This window comes from Ranitomeya imitator, chromosome 7, assembly GCF_032444005.1.
Source record: "Ranitomeya imitator isolate aRanImi1 chromosome 7, aRanImi1.pri, whole genome shotgun sequence".
Taxonomy (NCBI): domain Eukaryota; kingdom Metazoa; phylum Chordata; class Amphibia; order Anura; family Dendrobatidae; genus Ranitomeya; species Ranitomeya imitator.
This window is the reverse complement of record NC_091288.1, coordinates 17,078,732-17,102,423: the sequence shown is the minus strand read 5'-3', so window position 1 is coordinate 17,102,423 and position 23,692 is coordinate 17,078,732. Positions and strand designations below refer to the sequence as shown.

The following is a 23,692-nucleotide window of genomic DNA, read 5'->3' as shown; positions in this document are numbered from 1 at the left end:
AGCCTCATCAGGTGGAAGGAATCTATTTAATAATGCATGCAGTTTGCATTGAGAAATCTGGTGACTGATCAGTATTAATTTTCTCATCGAGCACATTTGGGACAACAGAGAATTCACTATTTTTTTTTGCAAAGATATTTTCTACAGGATGAATTATAGGATTTTTTTTTTTCATACCCAACTGTTGTGTGTTATAAACGTTCCAACAAAAACCAAATCACAAAAACAACCTTTAAAGAGTTAAAAGGCACATACTTGTATTCAACTTAAATTAGGACACAGACAATTCCGAAGAGACACAAAAGCACAATCTGTCATTTACAAGTGACGCCCCCAATAACAGCGATACAATCGCAAACATGACACCCACCCTCCAAAAAACAAAGAAATAAAGCAGTTCTATTTTATACATGTGCAAATTAACTTGCATATATGAGATAATGAGGTCCTCATCGTCATCTTAACAGTGTGTATTGTATTCAATTTTCACCAGTGGGAAAACAGAATAAGGTAGAAATTAACAAAAACAACAAAAAAAAAAAATAGCATATTTTTTCACTTTATACCCCCTGAAAATGGTTCAAAGGGTTAACATAACATTTCTTACAAAACCAATAACAAATACATATCAGTGCAACAAATAAAGAACCAAATGCCCGTTTTTATACATCTTCGTGTTGAGGTTGCGATCAGATTTATCGATTGATTGCTCGGCAGAATGTGATATGTCACATGACCAGTAGGTGGCAGTGTCCCAGCTCAACTGGGATTCATACAGCTTGGAATGTTTGGCCAATCATTGACTTGTAATGCCAGGATTGGGCCTGCAGGGGGCAGCAAGATACGGCTCCTACAGAATTTACTTATCTGGCCACACCAAGTCCTGAGAGCTTTAAGTAAACCCCACCTAGAAGTGGACATACTAGTACGGACTGGTGCTTTGCTGGGAGCATTAGGGGTAGTATTTAAAGGGGTTGTCCGTTTTTGGGAAATATTTTTTTTTTTCTATTTACTGCCATGTAAAATCATTTTTGCAATAGGGTTTCATTACAAAGTTTGCACCATTTGGCTTTTTTTCTTCTCCAGCCCATTCAACTTTGATGTGGTCTGCTGTGGTCACTCAAAAAAAAAAAGTTAGGAACTCCCCATCAGATTGTCATAGTGGGCTGACTGACCGTTTCTCAGTTGACTCATTCTGCCGCCAGCAATAGACCGTACAACACAGACTGAAAAAGTCAAACTGTGCAAACTTTTTTTAATGAAACTTAATTGCAAAAAATTATTTATAGCCCCAAAAGAAAAAAAAAAAAAGTTGTTCCCGATGGTGGACAACCAATAGAAACATCCTAAGAAATGTTGTGTATATCGTATAGCAGCTCAGTCCTAATCATCTCAATGAAGTGAAACCGCCATGCCAGACACAACATATGCCCCAGGGTGGCGCTGTTCCCATTAGAAAGCAACTTTTTTTCTAATCCTGGACAATCCCTTTAAATTTGCATTTTTTTTTTTCCCCCACTGGCCATCTTGCACGTCCCTTTAGGATAAGTCTGACATTTTGTAACTTTAACCGTACGATCTTTATAAAGTATTTTTCCTTAGTTTAATGCAAAAGAAAGTAAAAATAAAAAATGTATTTGTTTTAATCGACAGCTTTCTGCTACAGGTCATCATCGAGCCCCTGGGTTTGCCCGTTATGGCGGTGGTGACTGCAGACATCTTCCACTGTCCTGTGCTCCTCCTGAGGACCTCTGCTGGAGATGTGGAGTATTACATGCAGAAGCAAGAAATGAATTTTTTTTTTTTTCCTTTTGTCAACAAGATTTTACATACGTAGAAATGACTACTCTGCCTTCATGGGTTGTAGTTCTAGGATGTCTTTTACAAGTTTTTAAAAGCCATTTGTCCTCTGCTTCAGGGGTGAAATAGCCAAAAAAAAACCTGGGCCTAAAAGGTGCAGAATGACACTACAAGCGCTATCCTACATCACTGTTATGCATTAGGTATTACCTGGATTATCCCTTTAAGTATTACAGATGTACAAATTATAAAGTTTCTATTAGATGGGGTTTTTAGCTATATATAAAAAAAAAAAAAGTAAGGACCACCCCTGCTTAGAAGAGCTCTGCGGGGGCGGTCCTGACCAGATGGCCAGACAAATCCGCAGCAACCAAATGATTTATTTATTTTTTTTCTGAAAAACTAATGAAAAGCGTTTTCCAAATCTGTATATATTTTACTTTTAGGAGAAACGTAGGACAAATTTATATTTTTATAGTGATCTGATTCCAGTGTTTAGCCTAAGTAATTATTACGGTATATGACTCAATCACTGCGGTCACTTGGGAGCGTGTTATAAAGGTTTGGCCCCTTTAAACGTTTCGCTCTTCTACCAATTCTATTTTAAATTATAATAAATAAAAATAATTAAATTTGGTACCGATAAAGCATCAGGTGGCATCATGGGACTTCAAATTCAAGCTTCGGACACCCCCGTCCAATACACACAAAACTGGTATACCCCCTTACCAATGATCTGTTAAGGCCGCCCGCAGATTCCCAGACACCAAGTCAATCATTTCATAAACCTTTACATCCCATTTTTGTATTAATCACACTTTGTTTAAAAAAAAAAAAAAAATTCCCAGCATTTTGTGTACACAGCCCCCATGCAGGCCTATGTGTCTCCATGGCGACAGACTACGACACATAGCCCGATCCTACAGTCGTCAGTCCGCTGCTTCTTACATTTGGTCAGTGAGCGCTGATTCTTTATTACGCGGAACAAAAGTATTTTTACTTTTAGAAAGTTTCAATAAACAAATCCCATTGTTTGTAGTCTGTTACCGTGGGGACACATAGGTCTTGCCTGGAAGCTGCAAACACAATGAGATTTTTTTATTTTTATTTAACTTATTTACTATAAATGACTTTGTGTAATACAAAAAGGTTTCCTTTAAGAATCACAGATTTTAAGTGCCTTGTGTTGAGATCTTTTTTGGGGGGTGACCTGAAAAAAAAGAAAATGTCTGCCTTCATTCTGCACGACTGAAAAGTATTTCTTCCACAGTAAAAAAAAAAAAAAAAAAAAAAAAAAAAAAAAGAATCCCAAAACATAAAATGACATCGTTAAAAAGAAAAAAAAAACAAAAAACTCCTTGTCATAAATATCTAAAAAAAAAAATACTCTGCATGTTAAATATATACATAATTATCTCACAGACATGCCCTAAAAAAAACAAAAAAAAAACCCTCAACTTACTGTACAAGCTGTATATATATATATTTTTTCTCTGTAATTCTAATGCTACGCCTCTTGGAGTACTGGCTTCTCTAGACTACCTCCATCACTGGCTATGACAGTATTAGGACCACACGACAGTTTTCGGATTCCTGGCAGGAGCGGAGCGTTTTGTGATCTGGTCGCCTGGCAGTGTCCGTGACTGGCGGCAGGGCTGGAATATTTTTTATTTTTTCGCATTCGGCCACAATATCTTGTTGCGATCCATCAGTAGGTTCTCTCGTGGAGTAGTCATGCGTTCGTGTACGGCCGGATGTCTATGCGTTTCTCCTCGGCAGCATGCGGTCCGGCTATACAATGGCGTCCTTGCGTTCCAGAAGACGGCAAAACCATGGACGGCTTTGGGATTTTGTTTTTTTTTTGTGTCCCATTTCTTCTTTTGGGGAAGGTCATTGGATTTTCGGAACCGTTCCTTTTGTGTACATCGCGCTAGAGTCTCTGGAAAATGGCGTTAAAGTGCGAGTCCGTCTCCAGGATTGCTGATGAGTAACGGGGGCAAGAAACCTTCCTGCGCCCCCCGCACCGGCTCTGAATACATCCCATCCCGATGGGAAGAAGGGCATGAGCCGCTATAGACAGCCCTTGCAGATGGCTACCTGTCCTTTCATGTAGTCTCTGCAGGGACAGACCCTCCTGTGATTGGGGTGAGACCCCGCGCAGCTGAACAGTAACAGATCGCCTTGAAAGACACAGTGTTTTGTTTTCTCATCAATTGACGGGGCCACAATGTCGTTCGCGGTGTCCGATGACTGGCAGTGCATCCCGAACCTACGGGAGAAAACCAGATTAGGATATATGGCAGTCATCCTGTGTGCCGTACAGTCAGCTGAGGTGAGGAACAGAAACCGCAGAAGATCATGACGACAATATACATTACATCCATTAACTGCAATATTCACGGCAGCGGCAGAAGAGTGTGATGATTATATGAGGAGCAATGACCGGTCAGCTGATAATGCTAGTGAGGACAATGCTGTGTATAATAGAGGCTGTGTCATAGATCCACAAACCCATATATACACTATGACTGAGCGTATACTCATTATAATATTTACTGCAGCAGGAGAAGAGTGTGATGATTATATGAGGAGCAATGACCGGTCAGCTCATAATGTTAGTGAGGACAATGCTGTGTTTAATAGAGGCAACGTCATAGATCCACATATACATATATACTATGACGTATACTCATAATATTTACGGCAGCAGGAGAAAAGTGTGATGACTATGTAGGGAGCAGTGCCCGGTCACCACGTATGTTATTGAGGACAACACTGCATGTATTAGGAACAGTGTCATTATGAGCGTTATTCCATTGCAATATTCACTGCAATAGTCACAGCTGCAGCAGAGTGTGCAGATTATGTGAAGGGCAGTGACCAGTCATCTGATATGAGGTCAGTGAGAACATTGTAGGGCAGGGTCCTAGATTATCATGCCCACATACATAATGACTAAGCGCTCAGTCATTGCAATATACAGAGCAGCAGCAGAAGAGTGTGCTCAGTGACCAGTATACTTGCGTGATTTAAGGATTGGGCTTCAAGTAACAGGGACAGCCTCACAGTCATCATGCATATTGGTTTGAGGATCTATGACACCGTCGTACCAGATGCAGCCGGGTCCTCACTAACCCAATATGAGATAATTGGTCACTGCCCCTCACATAATCTGCACACTCTCCTCGTGCTGTTGTGAATGAACACCCAATCACTATATGTACTGGTTTGAAGATCTGAGATCTCATTCATTTCAATATACCCAGCAGCACGAGGAGAGTGTGCAGATTATGTGAGGGGCAGTGACCGGTCAGCTCATTAGGACAAGGCTGCATGTAACAGGGATAATGTCGTACATTCATTTGATGATCTATCAATGAACGTTCATGCCATGCAATATTCACAGTAGCAGGAGTGTACTGATTATGTGGGGGGCAGTGACCATAGAGTCACGTGATGTAACAGGGGCTGTGCCGTGATAAGAAAGTGACAAAGTAGAGGAGTGGGGGGGGTCCACACAGTTTCATAGTGGGAGAAGTAGAGTACGCAGTAGCACAGAGTATTTCAGGAAATGAGTAAGCTGCTCTTGTGGGAAGAAGTGACTGCTCCATTTATGTGACAATGTGGAAAAAAAACAAAGCTAAGATAAATTGGTGACAGTTTTGAACATTGCGCCCGATAAAATAATCTTATTAAAAAAAATGCTGCAGTAATAGTTAAAAAACTACAACTCCCAGAATGTGCTGCCACCGGTTGCACTTACTTGGCCAGATCCTTGTCTTTGTTGAGATGCTGGAAGTACGAGGGTTCACAGACGAGCCGGTTCTCCTGGCACACCTGCTTGCAGGACTTGCCCGGCTCTGCCAACTTCACCTGCAGGGCGTTTAATGGCGGCCACATAACCTGACCGTGACAGAAGTCCTGCGGGGGACAAAAAGCGGACGTGACAGTGCAGCCTGCAGACGCAGGCTTCAGCCTACAGGTGGCGCCCAAACTCCGGATACAAGACCGCCCTGGACGTGATCGGAGAGACGAGGTCGCATTCACGTTATATGCGAGAATATTCGCCCTTGGATTATATCTAAAGGCGCATTAAACCTCCCACGTGTTCACGGCACGTGCTACTGAATGCACTCTATTGTTCTCCGTTATCAGCCATTTATGTCTAGGGAAACAGTGTTTAATGGGACAACCGTAAGGCTATGTGCACACGTTCAGGATTTCTTGCAGAAATTTCCTGAGCAAAACCAGACATTTTCTGCAAGAAATCTGCATGCGTTTTTCCTGTGTTTTTGGTGCTTTTTTTTTGCAGATTTTTCTGGAGATTCCCAATGCAATAATATAGTGGGAAGTCCGCAAAAAAATCCGCAAAATTAATGAACATGCTGCATTTTTTTACTGCGATGCGTTTTTTTCGCGGAAAAAAACGCATCATGTGTACAAAAATTGTGGAATGCATTCTAAATGATGGGATGCATAATGTATGCGGGTTTTTTCGCGTTTTTATAATGGAAAAAAAAAGCAAACAAAATGCGAAAAATCTGCAACGTGTGCACACAGCCTAAGGGGTCATTGCTCTATCGCAGTGATCTCCAACAAGCGGCTTTCCAAGTACTGCAAAAAAAGAACCCGCGTTCTGCCAGAGCATGCTGGGACTTGTGGTTTTTGAACAGCTGGAGAGCAAGTTCTGACTTGATTCTTGCCCGGACGTGGAGGTCGGGTCCTCGTCCTCACCTGCTTCTCTATGAAGGCGTTCACCCTCTGCAGCATTCCTTCACAGGTAAACTCGTAGGGCAGGTACGGTTCATTCTGCGAGGAGGGAAAAGCCAGGAACGTTAATTTGTGGCGTCGGGAAGGTTTATGCTCAGGAGAAATGTGTGGAATGTTTTAGGGTCTGCGGGCGCGTCACATTTAGGTGCGCCCCATCTGAGGGGCTTCTGCTTCTCTCCTGGGGAAAGTTTTTACATAGTTCAAAAAAACAAAGTTGGAACCGAACTAGGAGCCAAAATCTGCTGCCACAAGGAGTGAACTGGAGCCGAGAAAAAAATTCGCCGGACCCAGTTACAGCATTTATGTCAGCTCGGTAGTGGTGGGCCCTCGAATGTCGGCACTGTGGGTGCGTCTGGGCCCCCAGTAATCAGAGGAGGCGCTAAGGATGCCGGCTATCGAGAACCAATGTGGATACCGGACCTGGGTCGTAGTCACCGGTATTGGAGGCTTTTCTCGGTGCAAGGCATTGGCTCGCAGCTGACGCTAAACATGTCCGAGCAGTTTGTAACCTGCGGCTTCTCCGGTGGTCGCGGAGCAAGGACTACTAATCCTGGATACGCTCCACATCCTCAATATCAGAATTCCTCCTTTTACTCGGATTCTTATATCCGGAGGATGCAGTTGGCCAGATAATGAAATTCATGGTCTATAAACGGAGCAAAAACCAGACGGGAAAACCTGTGTCTGAGATGTTGTGCCAGGAAGTGTTGCGCTATGTGATAAGGGATGTGTGAGATAAGGAGAAGGTGCCGCAAGAGAAGAGAAAAAAAAAAAAACAAAGACTTCAACCTTCTGCCTCAATATCGCCTTCACCGCCTTCTCCACCTCCTCGGGGCTGTTGATGTCCACCGTCCAGACGTGAGGCTTTCCTATATAGACTTCAGCGTACGGATGCTGGGATGTTAGCTGAAAACAGAAAAATACAATCAAAATTATACAGATGTCCAGGATAAGAAGAGAGCGATTGCCTTCAGATGCGGAAACAGCGCCACCCTTTTCTATGGGCAGTGTGTGGTACTGCAGCTCGTCCACATTCAAGGAAATGCTGCAAAACCCAGGCGAAGTCCATGGACCGGAGTGACACACACCTCGTAGCTAAACTTACAGTTACATTTACATTCATGCTTTTTTAAAACAAATAAAAAACAAACAAAAATATACATTGATAGATCTTAAAAGGGGATGTTTAGTTTAGAAAACTCATCTTTAAATACCCTAACAGGGCACATTGAGAAGATCCCAGGGTCAGGAGTGCAGGCAAAGAGCCATTCACTCTCTGGAGGACCCAATATGTCCGTGCATTACTAACAGTCCAATGAGGATGGTGTAACACTTCACTCCTCCTCTAGAGGCGCTGCAGGTAAAAACCTCTGCTGATTCACTGAAGATTGCAGGCAAAAGCTGGGGATCCCAAGACTAATATGTTTATATTTGCAGTTTTTTATGCAGAATTCTACAAAGAGTTCAGATCTGTCTGTTCAGACACCCCATACTTTACCTCTCTCAGTGTTGGTTTTCCTTTGAAGAAGTCTGTATTTCTGCTGCTTTTGGGGGGGTTGAATTTAGGGTTCAGGAATGCACAGCCATTGGCAATAGCTTCGAGCGGGGCCGGTCCTTCGTATGGGAATCCCAAACCTACGAAGAGCTGGAAAACAAAACGTACAGATCTCATCAGAACAAGACGGACTTAGTTTAGTTGTATAGATAATAGAGGAATAATTGGTGCTGCAGCACGTGGCTGTGGCTTTCCTCTGGCTTTTGCGACCCATGAGAATGGCTGATCAGCACGATATAAAAAGTAGTCATACAGTAATAGACTGACTCAACCAGGCTTCCCCAGCCCCATGACTCACCGGGCCCCCCCCCCCCCCAGCCCCATGACTCACCGGGCCCCCCCCCCCCCATGACTCACCGGGCCCCCCCCCCCCCCCAGCCCCATGACTCACCGGGCCCCCCCCCAGCCCCATGACTCACCGGGCCCCCCCCCAGCCCCATGACTCACCGGGCCCCCCCCCCAGCCCCATGACTCACCGGGCCCCCCCCCCAGCCCCATGACTCACCGGGCCCCCCCCCCCCCAGCCCCATGACTCACCGGGCCCCCCCCCCCCAGCCCCATGACTCACCGGGCCCCCCCCCCCCAGCCCCATGACTCACCGGGCCCCCCCCCCCCCAGCCCCATGACTCACCGGGCCCCCCCCCCCCCAGCCCCATGACTCACCGGGCCCCCCCCCCCAGCCCCATGACTCACCGGGCCCCCCCCCCCCCAGCCCCATGACTCACCGGGCCCCCCCCCCCAGCCCCATGACTCACCGGGCCCCCCCCCCCATGACTCACCGGGCCCCCCCCCCCAGCCCCATGACTCACCGGGCCCCCCCCCCCCCAGCCCCATGACTCACCGGGCCCCCCCCACCCCCATGACTCACCGGGCCCCCCCCCCCAGCCCCATGACTCACCGGGCCCCCCCCCCCCAGCCCCATGACTCACCGGGCCCAGCCCCATGACTCACCGGGCCCCCCCCCATGACTCACCGGGCCCCCCTCCATGACTCACCGGGCCCCCCCCCCCCAGCCCCATGACTCACCGGGCCCCCCCCCCCCCAGCCCCATGACTCACCGGGCCCCCCCCACCCCCATGACTCACCGGGCCCCCCCCCCCAGCCCCATGACTCACCGGGCCCCCCCCCCCCAGCCCCATGACTCACCGGGCCCAGCCCCATGACTCACCGGGCCCCCCCCCATGACTCACCGGGCCCCCCTCCATGACTCACCGGGCCCCCCCCCCCCAGCCCCATGACTCACCGGGCCCCCCCCCCCATGACTCACCGGGCCCCCCCCCCCCCAGCCCCATGACTCACCGGGCCCCCCCCCCCATGACTCACCGGGCCCCCCCCCCCCCATGACTCACCGGGCCCCCCCCCCCAGCCCCATGACTCACCGGGCCCCCCCCCCCCCAGCCCCATGACTCACCGGGGCCCCCCCAGCCCCATGACTCACCGGGCCCCCCCCCCCAGCCCCATGACTCACCGGGCCCCCCCCCCCCAGCCCCATGACTCACCGGGCCCAGCCCCATGACTCACCGGGCCCCCCCCCATGACTCACCGGGCCCCCCTCCATGACTCACCGGGCCCCCCCCCCCCAGCCCCATGACTCACCGGGCCCCCCCCCAGCCCCATGACTCACCGGCCCCCCCCCCCCAGCCCCATGACTCACCGGCCCCCCCCCCCCCAGCCCCATGACTCACCGGGCCCCCCCCCCCAGCCCCATGACTCACCGGGCCCCCCCCCCCCAGCCCCATGACTCACCGGGCCCCCCCCCCCCCAGCCCCATGACTCACCGGCCCCCCCCCCCCCCAGCCCCATGACTCACCGGGCCCCCCCCCCCCAGCCCCATGACTCACCGGGCCCAGCCCCATGACTCACCGGGCCCCCCCCCATGACTCACCGGGCCCCCCTCCATGACTCACCGGGCCCCCCCCCCCCCCAGCCCCATGACTCACCGGGCCCCCCCCCAGCCCCATGACTCACCGGCCCCCCCCCCCAGCCCCATGACTCACCGGCCCCCCCCCCCCCAGCCCCATGACTCACCGGGCCCCCCCCCCCAGCCCCATGACTCACCGGGCCCCCCCCCCCAGCCCCATGACTCACCGGGCCCCCCCCCCCCCAGCCCCATGACTCACCGGGCCCCCCCCCCCAGCCCCATGACTCACCGGGCCCCCCCCCCCCAGCCCCATGACTCACCGGGCCCCCCCCCCCCAGCCCCATGACTCACCGGGCCCAGCCCCATGACTCACCGGGCCCCCCCCCATGACTCACCGGGCCCCCCTCCATGACTCACCGGGCCCCCCCCCCCCCAGCCCCATGACTCACCGGGCCCCCCCCCAGCCCCATGACTCACCGGGCCCCCCCCCCCCAGCCCCATGACTCACCGGGCCCAGCCCCATGACTCACCGGGCCCCCCCCCATGACTCACCGGGCCCCCCTCCATGACTCACCGGGCCCCCCCCCCCCCCAGCCCCATGACTCACCGGGCCCCCCCCCAGCCCCATGACTCACCGGGCCCCCCCCCAGCCCCATGACTCACCGGCCCCCCCCCCCCCAGCCCCATGACTCACCGGCCCCCCCCCCCCCAGCCCCATGACTCACCGGGCCCCCCCCCCCAGCCCCATGACTCACCGGGCCCCCCCCCCCAGCCCCATGACTCACCGGGCCCCCCCCCCCCAGCCCCATGACTCACCGGCCCCCCCCCCCCCCCAGCCCCATGACTCACCGGGCCCCCCCCCCCCCCAGCCCCATGACTCACCGGGCCCCCCCCCCAGCCCCATGACTCACCGGGCCCCCCCCCCCCAGCCCCATGACTCACCGGGCCCCCCCCCCCCCAGCCCCATGACTCACCGGGCCCCCCCCCCCCAGCCCCATGACTCACCGGGCCCCCCCCCCCCCCAGCCCCATGACTCACCGGGCCCCCCCCCAGCCCCATGACTCACCGGGCCCCCCCCCCCAGCCCCATGACTAACCGGGCCCCCCCCCAGCCCCATGACTAACCGGGCCCCCCCCCAGCCCCATGACTAACCGGGCCCCCCCCCCAGCCCCATGACTCACCGGGCCCCCCCCCCCCCAGCCCCATGACTCACCGGGCCCCCCCCCAGCCCCATGACTCACCGGGCCCCCCCCCAGCCCCATGACTCACCGGGCCCCCCCCCAGCCCCATGACTCACCGAGCCCCCCTCCCCCCCCCCCCCACGACTCACTGGTTCCCCCCTCCTCCAATGCAACCAGGCATGCCCCCCTCCAACTAAAAGCATAATCTGCACTAAGCTGTGGACACAGAGCCAAGAACACAAACCACAACCAACTCCCTACACAAGGAGGAACTTAAAGTCACTTAACCATTAACAAATATAAACCAGTAAGGCAGATCCGGATCACTGGTTTCCCAAGGAGGCACTAGAAATGAAGTGATCCATAAAGAAACTTAAAGGGGTGGTACAGAATTAGATATTGTAAGCTTGGCCACTTCTCTTAGATACTGTGTGTCTGGTATCTCCGCTCAGTTCAAGGGATGTGAATGAGGCTGAGAGTCAATACTGCACCCGACCCGAGGACACAAAGCGGCCATGTTTTAGTAATTCTCCACTTGTCTGTGTGTTTGGCACAAATTTTTCCTTTAGGCGACAGATTGTGACATTGCTTCTAACGAGTCGCAAATGTTTCCACTTCTTTTTCCGCATGTGACTCCCAGGCCTTAAACTTCAATGCAAGTTGCACGTGACAAATTGGCAATTTGTTTTTTTTCTTCTACCTATACAATCACAGCATTTGCTCATTTTCCCCAGAGTCTCCGTCGCTGCTTCTGTGACCGTTTAATGGCTACAGTGGTGAAGTAATGTCAACAGAACTGCAGCCGATCAGCGATTGGCTGCAGCACCGTTAAGATGGTCGTGATGTCGAGTCCCCTTTAAAAGGGTTCAGCATCCGTGTCCCTGCACACAGCTTCTAACTAATCATTAAATGTCAGAGCCCAAACCAATGCCGGCCACTGATTGGCTAAGAGTAGTGAGATGGGGCTGATGGATTTAATGAAAAGTTGGGAAAAAAAACAGGTTTGGGACCCGCGGATTTAACCCTTTAAGTCCACCATAGACAATTCCAATGCGTGCGGAAAAGTGGAATTGGCATGAAAATGAGTAATATGTTGATATGTCCGCCCTGCAGGCTGCAGTACAAAACCGACCCACTATAAAATAATGGCTGAGCGCCAGTCATTGCAAGCAGCAGATCTCACATTAGTCGCAGCGCACGGCTCCTATTTATTGTGTGTGACTGTACACAGCGAGCGCTCACCCCCGCACGTCTGACACTGCCAAGAACACGGCAAAGTGCACGGCAACAACGGGGGTCCCAGGCTGCAATCATCCGGACCCTCAGGTTACTCAGCATGTGTCACCAAGCTCAAATCTGTGTGAGCCGGGCACAGACGACATTCAGGAAAAATAACGGGTCGATTCTACAGAACAGCAACGAAAAGAAGGAACAATAGAAATAACAAAAGCACAAAAGACAACTAAACCCTCGATCTGTAATATATAGAGTAATACACGGAGGACGAGCCCCCCGACGCGGCCCTGCACGCGGAGGACGAGCCCCCCGGCGCGGCCCTGCACGCGGAGGACGAACCCCCCGGCGCGGCCCTGCACGCGGAGGACGAACCCCCCGGCGCGGCCCTGCACGCGGAGGACGAGCCCCCCGGCGCGGCCCTGCACGCGGAGGACTAGCCCCCCGGCGCGGCCCTGCACGCAGAGGACGAGCCCCCCGGCGCGGCCCTGCACGCAGAGGACGAGCCCCCCGGCGCGGCCCTGCACGCAGAGGACGAGCCCCCCGGCGCGGCCCTGCACGCAGAGGACGAGCCCCCCGGCGCGGCCCTGCACGCAGAGGACGAGCCCCCCGGCGCGGCCCTGCACGCAGAGGACGAGCCCCCCGGCGCGGCCCTGCACGCAGAGGACGAGCCCCCCGGCGCAGCCCTGCACGCAGAGGACGAGGCCCCCGGCGCGGAGCTGTATGTAGGGAACAAGTCCCCGAGTGGCCCTGCACGCAGAGGACGAGCCCCCCGGCGCGGCCCTGCACGCAGAGGACGAGCCCCCCGGCGCGGCCCTGCACGCAGAGGACGAGCCCCCCGGCGCGGCCCTGCACGCAGAGGACGAGCCCCCCGGCGCGGCCCTGCACGCAGAGGACGAGCCCCCCGGCGCGGCCCTGCACGCGGAGGACGAACCCCCCGGCGCGGCCCTGCACGCGGAGGACGAGCCCCCCGGCGCGGCCCTGCACGCGGAGGACTAGCCCCCCGGCGCGGCCCTGCACGCAGAGGACGAGCCCCCCGGCGCGGCCCTGCACGCAGAGGACGAGCCCCCCGGCGCGGCCCTGCACGCAGAGGACGAGCCCCCCGGCGCGGCCCTGCACGCAGAGGACGAGCCCCCCGGCGCGGCCCTGCACGCAGAGGACGAGCCCCCCGGCGCGGCCCTGCACGCAGAGGACGAGCCCCCCGGCGCGGCCCTGCACGCAGAGGACGAGCCCCCCGGCGCAGCCCTGCACGCAGAGGACGAGGCCCCCGGCGCGGAGCTGTATGTAGGGAACAAGTCCCCGAGTGGCCCTGCACGCAGAGGACGAGCCCCCCGGCGCGGCCCTGCACGCAGAGGACGAGCCCCCCGGCGCGGCCCTGCACGCAGAGGACGAGCCCCCCGGCGCGGCCCTGCACGCAGAGGACGAGCCCCCCGGCGCGGCCCTGCACGCAGAGGACGAGCCCCCCGGCGCGGCCCTGCACGCAGAGGACGAGCCCCCCGGCGCGGCCCTGCACGCAGAGGACGAGCCCCCCGGCGCGGAGCTGTATGTAGGGAACAAGTCCCCGAGTGGCCCTGTATATAGAGGAGTCCCGTGCAGCACTGTATATAGAGGATGAGTCCCAGGCGGTACTGTATAGAGAGGAGTCGTCTCGTGCGGTACTGTATATAGGGAACGAGTCACCGCGCAGCCCTGTATATAGAGGAAGAGTCCCGTGCGGCACTGTATATAGAGGAGATGTCCCATGCGGCCCTGTATATAGAGGAGGAGTCCCGCGCGGTTCAGTAAATTCTGCCATATCAGGATTTTCCGCCTCTCCCTTTAATGTTGGGTATACACGGGCCATTTACTCATGAATACGGCCTCTTTCAGGGATTACTGCTGACAATATCGGCCGTATTTACCCCTCCGGTGTTTGGGCTGGGTGTATGTTGTGTGCAGGTGACGGTGGACATGGGCGCTGCTTGCTCAGCACTACAGGGAATTAGTGGAGTAAATACGGGGATTATCGCGGCATTAGATGCAGGATGGGCACGTACTAATATTGGTTTTATTCCAGCTGCTCCTCTGTGAGCGACAGACGACATGAAGTCACCGAGCGACAGCAAGTCACAAATGTCCTCCGCGTGTAACACCGCACGTGTGCGCACGGGGTCCAATAATCCCACTATGGAGAGGATTCTATAACCAATGGCAAAAAGGAAAAATCTAAAATATTTCTTTAATCTGGCATATGCGGATTACTTGATATTCTGGATTGTTGGACCCTCATGTAAAAGATTCTTTAATCAAACTTTTTTTTATATGAATTTGACTGCGTTCACTTTAACCCTTTGCTGCATCTTTTACTATAATTAGAGATTATTTCCCACTTTAAACCATTGACAGATGAAATCTCCATATAAACTTCTACATTATTTGCTTTATTGACTTTTCTCATCACTTTTTAATTCTTTGAAGTTTCTCCTCCGTATACAGTCATGTACATGTATGACCCAGGTCAGGGGTCGGGAACCTGCAGCACGCCAGCTGTTGGGAGACTACAATCCCCAGCATGCCGCGAGTGGCTGCAATGTCAGGGCATGCTGGGACTTGCAGTTTTACAACCTACAGGCTGACCTAACTGTAGATTTAGCATCTGAGCTTCCATAAAACCACAAGAAAATATTTTAGCATGTCATTGGGCTTCCATGTCGGACCCCATCAGAGGAAGCACTCACTTTGGTCTCTCTTAGCAGGAATTGCAGGTCCCGCCCGCTGAGTATCCCGTGATTCTTCACATAATTGGGCATGTGGACTGTGCCCTTCTCGTGGACCGTGCCGTGCACCTCCATGTAGGTGTGGATGATATCCAGATATGTGTTCTTGTCCTGTAGAAGACACAACAAATTAATATCATGTAGTTTAGTGCTCAAAAACAGCGCCACTCTGACCAGTGGCTATGTCCGATATTGCAGCCCTATTAAGAAAAAAGGAAGAGATTGAAAACAATCACATCAGTTTAGATAACAATTGTGCATTACAAACTGTTGCAAAAAGTTAATATCTCAATGAATAGAAACAGAGGACGTGACGTCTTCTCCGCTGACACTTTGTACTTAGTCTAAGCCAGAGATCTGCAACTCCCATCATGCAACGACTACAAAGATGATGAGAGTGGCAGTTTCAACGGATTTTGATCTCTGCAATCCTCCCGGATATTTAGAACATCAGTGTCACAAAATGGATTTATTTCCATGGATACAATGTATCAGGACATGGAGCAGTCAACTGTAACAAATCCTCAGCTGTGAGAAATATCGGTATATGTTTGCAACATTGTACGCTCCTATTCATTGACAGCAAGCGGAGATCTTGAAGACTAAGGAATTGCAACGCAACAAAAAATGACAAGTGTCAAAGAGTAAATTCCATGTAGAACAGATATAAAATGTCAGACCATAGATGTAGGGGTTGTCCAGGCTAAAAAGATGGGAAAAAATTTTTTTTCTTCTTCCAAAACCAGTGCCACCTCTTCCCACAGGTTGTGACCGGTATTGCAGCACAGCTCCATTAAAGCGCATGGGACGGAGCGTCGATGCCTCAGACAAGTCATGGACAGGTGTAAGGCCGTTTTGCTTTTTTGTAACTAAGCAACCATGTGTTTGTCTATTCATGGACAACCCCTTTAAAGGATTTTTGCAGTGTGCTGCAGTCTTCCCACGCTGCTGTACAAATCATAGAATGCAAATGATGGGATCCGCCAGGCCATTCCCAAAAATACCATGCTCTATAAAAAGGATTGAAAAAAAAAAAAAGTCCAAAAAAGAGAAAGCAGTCGAGATTCTAACTCAAAGTACAAGCCGGTGTCAGAATCGTGATCGTTGCAACCCGTGAGCACCAGACGTTGGGCGAGACTTGCAGCGCTCACCCCCATCCCCCATGTATGGGGCTGAACCAGCGGTATCCAACCTGGGCCTCTCCAGGTGTCCCTGAACTACAACTCCCAGCATGCCCTGGTCTAGGAAACTGATAATGCTATTGTACCTAAACTAATAAGTTGCTTGCAGTCAGTGAATGGGAACATTTATGAACTCCCGTATATAGAAATAATACTAATCACTGGTGAAGGTTTGCTACAGTGTGTCAGTATAAGCAGTACTTATGTTCCTCATGTTTTAAGGGTATATCCATAAGGGACTGCAATGGAGAGGATGTTCCTGTCTTGCCAAGAATGTTAGGATAGGAGATTGGATGGGAGAAAAATAAAAGTAGCACATGATGCAGCATCAGACTACACAGGGATCGTTTGTAGTCTGTAACCGTGGAGACGCATGAATCTGCATAGGAGCTGTAGACCCAAAATGAATATTGGCAAAAATTGTTGTTTTTTTTTAACGAAAATTTTAACATGCACTGGAGCAATTGGTTGCAAACCTGCTGCGCTGTATATGTACGGGGGTCTTTATTAATGCACAGTCTATGGTGGTCCGGTAAGACCCTCTCCAGACTTCTAGGTCACCTTCACACGACGTACCCCCCTCCCGTATAACTGAGACCATATGTTCTACGCTTCAGGCCACAGCGAAGGAAAGACATTAATACGCACAGACTTGATCAAGCTGGTGTCTGCGCCATATGGAGGACGGCTCAGGGCTCTGCCATTATCCTACGCTCGCAAAATACAAAAGAGCGAATCTCAACGGTTTAACAATGTGACCGTGTGCGTCCGCCCGACGAGGAAATCCATGAAATCCCAGCTCGCTCTGCCAAGAGGAGAGTTTCTTGCCATTTCCCAAAAATAATCTTGTGCGGTGGTCCAGATGGCGACTGCATTTAGAACATATTAACCCCTCTGAAAATCGCGTTTACCGCTCATCTCGCCAGGAGGAAAAGCAGCTGAAAAGACATTATATCTACCCAGTTATTGCCTTAAAGGGCCACATCCTATAAAAACGAAGAAACCAGATGCAAAAATAATTCTCAGACTGAACGGCAAAAAACGGATCAAAAAATAAGTCACTGTCCTTTGTATTCTAGAAAGACAAATCTACATTTGGCAACTTTGTTCATACTCATGTTACCATATTAAATATACAGCAAATCGGCAAATGTAACTTCCCATGTCACGTGGTAATCCCAGCTCCCCCGTCCAACCAACCAACAGATAGAGGACAAATAGGAAAAGACAAAAAATTAGAAAAAAAAGTAACTGCAAGATCAGACTACACAGAGCTTTGTTGTAGTCTGTAACCATGGAGATGTATAGGGATGTACAGGAGCTGGATACAAAATACACAAATAAATAAAACCATCTGCAATGCATTAGAGTGGTGCACATGATTTTTCAGACTTTATTTTAAAGTAAGAGGTCCAAAAAAACAAAACAACCCCCCCAAAAAGTCCCCACTTTCCCCAGTAGTCACAGCATAGTTCCCTCACTTTCCCCAGTAGTCACAGCATAGTTCCCCCACTTTCCCCAGTAGTCACATCATAGTTCCCTCACTTTCCCCAGTAGTCATAGCATAGTTCCCCCACTTTCCCCAGTAGTCACAGCATAGTTCCCCGCTTTACCCAGTACTCGCAGCATAGTCCCCCACGTTCCCCAGTAGTCACAGCATAGTCCCCCACTTTCCCCAGTAGTCACAGCGTAGTCCCCCAGTAGTCACAGCATAGTCCCCCACTTTCCCCAGTAGTCACAGCATAGTCCCCCACTTTCCCCAGTAGTCACAGCATAGTCCCCCACTTTCCCCAGTAGTCACAGCATAGTCCCCCACTTTCCCCAGTAGTCACAGCATAGTCCCCCACTTTCCCCAGTAGTCACAGCATAGTCCCCCACTTTCCCCAGTAGTCACAGCATAGTCCCCCACTTTCCCCAGTAGTCACAGCATAGTTTCCTGCTTTTTCTAGTAGTCACAGTATAGTCCCCCAAGTTTCCCCAGTAGTCACAGCAAAGTCCCCCACTTTCCCCAGTAGTCACAGCATAGTCCCCCACTTTCCCCAGTAGTCACAGCATAGTTTCCTGCTTTTTCTAGTAGTCACAGTATAGTCCCCCAAGTTTCCCCAGTAGTCACAGCAAAGTCCCCCACTTTCCCCAGTAGTCACAGCATAGTCCCCCACTTTCCCCAGTAGTCACAGCATAGTCCCTGACTTTCCCCAGTAGTCACAGCATAGTTCCTCACTTTCCCCAGTAGTCACAGCATAGTCCCCCACTTTCCCCAGTAGTCACAGCATAGTCCCTCACTTTCCCCAGTAGTCACAGCATAGTTCCTCACTTTCCCCAGTAGTCACAGCATATAGTCCCCCACTTTCCCCAGTAGTCACAGCATAGTCCCTCACTTTCCCCAGTAGTCACAGCATAGTTCCTCACTTTCCCCAGTAGTCACAGCATTGTCCCCCACTTTCCCCAGTAGCTACAGCATAGTCCCACACTTTCCTCAGTAGTTACAGCATAGTCCCTCACTTTCCCCAGTAGACACAGCATAGTTTCCTGCTTTTTCTAGTAGTCACAGTATAGTCCCCCAAGTTTGCTCAGTAGTCACAGCATAGTCCCCCACTTTCCCCAGTAGTCACAGCATAGTCCCCCACTTTCCCCAGTAGTCACAGCATAGTCCCCCACTTTCCCCAGTAGTCACAGCATAGTCCCGCACTTTCCCCAGTAGTCACAGCATTGATCCCCTAAGTAAAATCCCATGAAACATATGTTAGGCTTTTAGGAGCTGCAAATTTGTCTAAGAAAAGCACAATGAAATTAAGAAAATCCACATACCTTCCAGAAATTGTCGACTTTCCCGTAGACGAGCGACTGGTTCTGGCGTTTGATGTCATTCATGTGTCTGATGTCGCTGGCGTTGAGATGCTGCTCAACCACAAACCCCAGGAAGCTGTTATCAGGTGTGTGCGCTGTACCCCGGGGAAAAGAGGAGACACGGCGCAGTGAATATCAGTCGCTCCAAGGACGTTTCATTCTGCTCTACGGGGAATCTCACAGCAAAACGGTTTAGCACTTCTCTTTGAACACCATGCAGAACGCAGCACTGACTATAGAAGCAGGGGAGTCAGAGAAGACATCTCGTCATTTATTAAGTCACTAGCTGTAATACCCCAACACATTTCATTTATGCAGAAAAATACATCTCCATGTGCTGTACAGGAGAGGTAACTGGAAGGTAATCCCGCAGAACACCATGCCACCAGCAGGGGGCAGCACACAGGTGCAAGAGATGTGGAGGCGTATGCACCTGTGCTCTAAATAAGTAAGAGTCACAGCACCATCTAACACCCACCCCCCAGGAGTCACAACATTGTCTTCCACTCCGCCCCCCCAGGAGTCACAGCATGATCACTCATTCTACTCCCCACCTTGGAGGCACAGCTCTCTCTCACATCCCACCCCCAGGAGTCACAGCCTTGTCCTCCACTCCACCCCCAGGAGTCACAGCATGATCACTCATTCTCCCCCCCCCCCCCATCTACAGGCACAGCTCTCTCACATCCCACCCCCAGGAGTCACAGCATCGTCTCCCATCCTCCCTCCCCCCAGGAGTCACAGCACGGTCTCCCATCCTCCCTCCCCCCAGGAGTCACAGCACTGTCTCCTGCCGCTCCCACCTACAGTCACAGCACGGTCTTATATCCTCCCTCCTCCCAGGAGTCACAGCATCGTCTCCCACATAACCCATCAGCACCATCCATCCCTCATTTCTCCCCAGCATGGTCACAGACTCGCGCCCCCCAGCAGTCATGGCATGGCCTCCCACTTACTGCCCTTACCCCCAGCAGTTATAGCATGGTCTCTCACGTTCCCCCAGGAGTTACAGCACTATCTCCAACTTTGCTCTAGCAATCACTACATCGTCCTGCACTTTACACCCAGAAGTCCCATTATCATGTCACCACACTGTTCCCCACTTGCACTAGTAGTCACAAGGTTGTCTCCTCCAGTAGTCCATGAGTAATCCCCCCCTTCATCCTCTAGTAATGACAGCAGTATTCATCCCCCCCAGTAGTCACAGCAGTGCCCGCGGTCCACTGCAGCCCAGACGGGTACTTCATCCTTGGACCTTTCCTCTACCCTCCAGAAAAGCCATTTCTTCTTACCACATTAATCACAGCAGTATAATTTACAGAGAACTCCTAACATGTGGACAACTTCCCCAACATCCACTCATTGTGGAACAAGAAGAAGAACAGGAGATGGTGAAGGCTCGGCCGCGCTCTGCGGCTGCCGCTGTTTGTGTTTGGGAAGGTCAAAAGCAGAAAAACTAGAAAGAAAAAAAAAGAAAAAAATCTATTTCCACTTTTATGATGAAATGAAAGAAAATTCTTTCGATTGTCAGTTGGTATTAATTTTCGGCTGTCAGCGCTCCAGGCAGGTTTCCTGTGACCTCAGGAGGACGGAGAATATAAATTTCAAGGGTAAATTGTACTTTAACAAGTTTCCTGAAAAATGAATTACTGGCCAGAGAGCTCGCGAGTCCCGGCTGGAGAGCGCGGAGGAATATTAATAATGTTTCTGCATCTACCTGTCCGTATTAGTTATGAGAAATCTCCTGCCAGCTGGAGGCAAAACAACAGGATTTGTAAAGGCCAAAAACAAAACAAAAAGAAAAAAGCTAAAAAACAGAGTTTGTACTCATCGATAATAAAGAGAAAGGAACCGCTCACAGCCGAGGAATCGACAAGCATTGTTCGGTCGACGGTCATCAATTCGCAGGGGCCGGCCAGTTCTTCTGATGAACGTCTGCAAACACTGTGACTGCAGAATTCCGAATACTTAGGGCACAGTCAGGCCGAGATCGGACCGTAATGCACGGACTGGCCGGCGGCTGTCATGACCAGAGTGCGACAGCTTCATACAGATGTCATACTAGGGTCAGGAAAGCCGCGGCCAGTCATTGGGGTCCATCTCTACGATTTATACTGCCGTCTGACTGCACCCTTATAGTGAGAGCACCACAAGCTATCAGTATCCTCCAGTGTTGCCTGCGAGAACGGGCCGTCATGTGACCTCAAGTATGTGATCTGCATAATTCCGGCCACATTCCAACTAGACATGCTCAGTCTTGTATCGAGCCCGACTAGTCTTCATGTGACCAACCACTCTTGCGGGCAAGAATGGGAAATTCTGACCGCGTGCAATGTGTGGGCTGTGAGGATTCAGAAGACTGGACAGCCCCTTTAAGTCATTCCAGACAAACTTGTTACTATGTAGTACAAAAAAAAGAACAACAAAAAAAATAACACTTTCTGCTTCAGTTTCTTTTTGGAAAAATCTGATTAATAATGCAATGAGAATGTGACCGCTATGAAATGGTTTTCTCCTTCCCTGCGGACAATCAGAGTCACGTCAATCCAGACTGGTTGATACGGAGCAAAAGGGAGTTTTCTTCGTATTAAGATTATTTTTGGAAAAATCCTGATTGTTACTATACAGACTTCTCCGATCTTCACCTCGGGGGGTGAAAGTGGAAACGAGATCTGACAATTCTCAATCTACACTTCCCGCCATCTACAGTATGGGGGGCTTCACCGCTGCAGACCCTCCCCGGCAGGTCGTTCCCCACAAACCTACTATAAATCCGGGATTCTAAAGCTTTATATATTTCCGTGATGACACGAAACGTCCCGCTGTTGCTAAACTGTCTGATGTCTCCGGCATTTGTGTCTACAGAAACTTCAGACAAATCTATAAAACCAAAAAACGAGCTGCGGGGATCAATAAGCAATTTGTATTCACTTAGCGGATGTTTTTTTTACAGTCAACTGAAATCTACAGTACTTCATTAAAATTAATGTATCAAAGGCAGAAAGAATCAGGACGGCTCCCCGAGGATGAGGGGCCGGCTATCAAATAACAAACGAGTCCTCCCGAGATGCCGGTGTTACCTGCCTGACGGAATATGGCTGCAAATGTCGCCGCGTGTACGACTTTAACACTTAAAGGGACTCCAAACCTAAATTTAAATTTTAACAAAAATGTGATAAACGTGCCAGTGGGAGGAAGAAAAGCAAAATTCTATCGTGTCTCCTTGTCGCTTCTTACTTCTATAGGGGACTGGCAGGCTACAGGGCCACTCTGCCTTTGAACTCTGCTTTATAGTTATTTAAAGGGATATTTCGCATCTTCATGGATGAATATAGTCAGATAGAGCGTGTAAGAACAAGCACATTTGCAATTTACAGCTTATTAAAATTTTGAGTCGTTCTTGAGATTAATGCTGATTTACAGGTCGTTGCCTAGGAAACAGACCACCGCTGCTGTCTAAAAACAGACCACCGCTGCTGTCTAACTTGAAAGCGCTGAAGCTGTTGGGGATTAGAAGGTAATAGCGCACTCCAGCTTCACAACAGTGCTCAACAGAAAAGAGCTTGGAAACACGACGCATGTTCTACTCTCAGTCAGCAGTGGTCGGTCTCTAAGGCAACAAGCTGCAAACGAAAAAGTGTTAATATCTCAAGAACGGATGAAGATTTTAACAAGCAGTAAATTACAAAATTGCTTGTACTCCCCAACACAATCAGACAGTGCCCATTTATGAAGATGGGATTAACCCTTTAAATAACTATAGAACAGCTCAAGGCTAGACAGGTGCCAGACAGAGCAAAAGCCGCCCAACAGACATCTTTCAAAACGGCTTTATTAGTCAAATTTTCTTCTCATTTTGGTTCATGTTTTTCAAGTCAGCAGAATCTATACAACTATAGCTAGAGACTAAAAACAAGGAAACTTACGGAACATGGTGTAAAACTGCTGAGGGTTCAGATTCCATTTTCCCCATGGAGTTTTGTGCCCCTTGGATTGAGCGTAGTGAGCGTGATTAAACTCTGGTTCTGTTCCAAACGAGTCCAGAACCCGCAGCATACACCTGAAAAACACAGACAATATATACAATAGTATTGTACCCGATTACCCCTCCATCAGAACCCAATGGAAGATTATCATTTGTGCCTGCGCATGTTGGAAACAATAGAATTATATATTATATTAGTTATATTGGTAATATATATATCTATATTTATTTTCTGCTTATACTTGCTCCATTTTATTTTTTTTTACATATTACATACATTAAATATGATAGTACATTTTATATTACAGTTTACTGTATCTAGAATCTATTAAATAAATATAGATCTCGTTTAAAATCAGGTTTTTGCATCACATGTATGTAAAAAAAAAAGCCATTTATTTCCCTTTTTTATATCAAGCGTTTTCAGCAGCCTCATTATCATCAGAGGCAGGATTATAATTAATGATAACACCTCTACATACAGCTGATAAGTCTATTGTGATTGATTGATTCTGTGCTATGT

General features: G+C 50.5%; 1 protein-coding gene across 1 annotated transcript in view; it reads right to left on the bottom strand.

Moving 5' to 3' along the window:
* Positions 1 to 231: 231 nt before the first annotated feature.
* Positions 232 to 23,692, bottom strand: part of MGAT5 (alpha-1,6-mannosylglycoprotein 6-beta-N-acetylglucosaminyltransferase) — a 74,466-nt gene continuing 51,005 nt past the window's right edge. Inside the window, exons 10-17 of the mRNA XM_069732838.1 lie at positions 23,111 to 23,244; positions 19,146 to 19,279; positions 15,118 to 15,267; positions 8,069 to 8,215; positions 7,360 to 7,476; positions 6,535 to 6,609; positions 5,564 to 5,721; positions 232 to 4,069 (exon numbers count right to left, since the gene is read on the bottom strand). Coding sequence (XP_069588939.1) covers positions 3,871 to 4,069; positions 5,564 to 5,721; positions 6,535 to 6,609; positions 7,360 to 7,476; positions 8,069 to 8,215; positions 15,118 to 15,267; positions 19,146 to 19,279; positions 23,111 to 23,244 — 1,114 coding nt within the window. The 3' untranslated portion in view covers positions 232 to 3,870. The remainder of the gene's footprint in view (positions 4,070 to 5,563; positions 5,722 to 6,534; positions 6,610 to 7,359; positions 7,477 to 8,068; positions 8,216 to 15,117; positions 15,268 to 19,145; positions 19,280 to 23,110; positions 23,245 to 23,692) is intronic.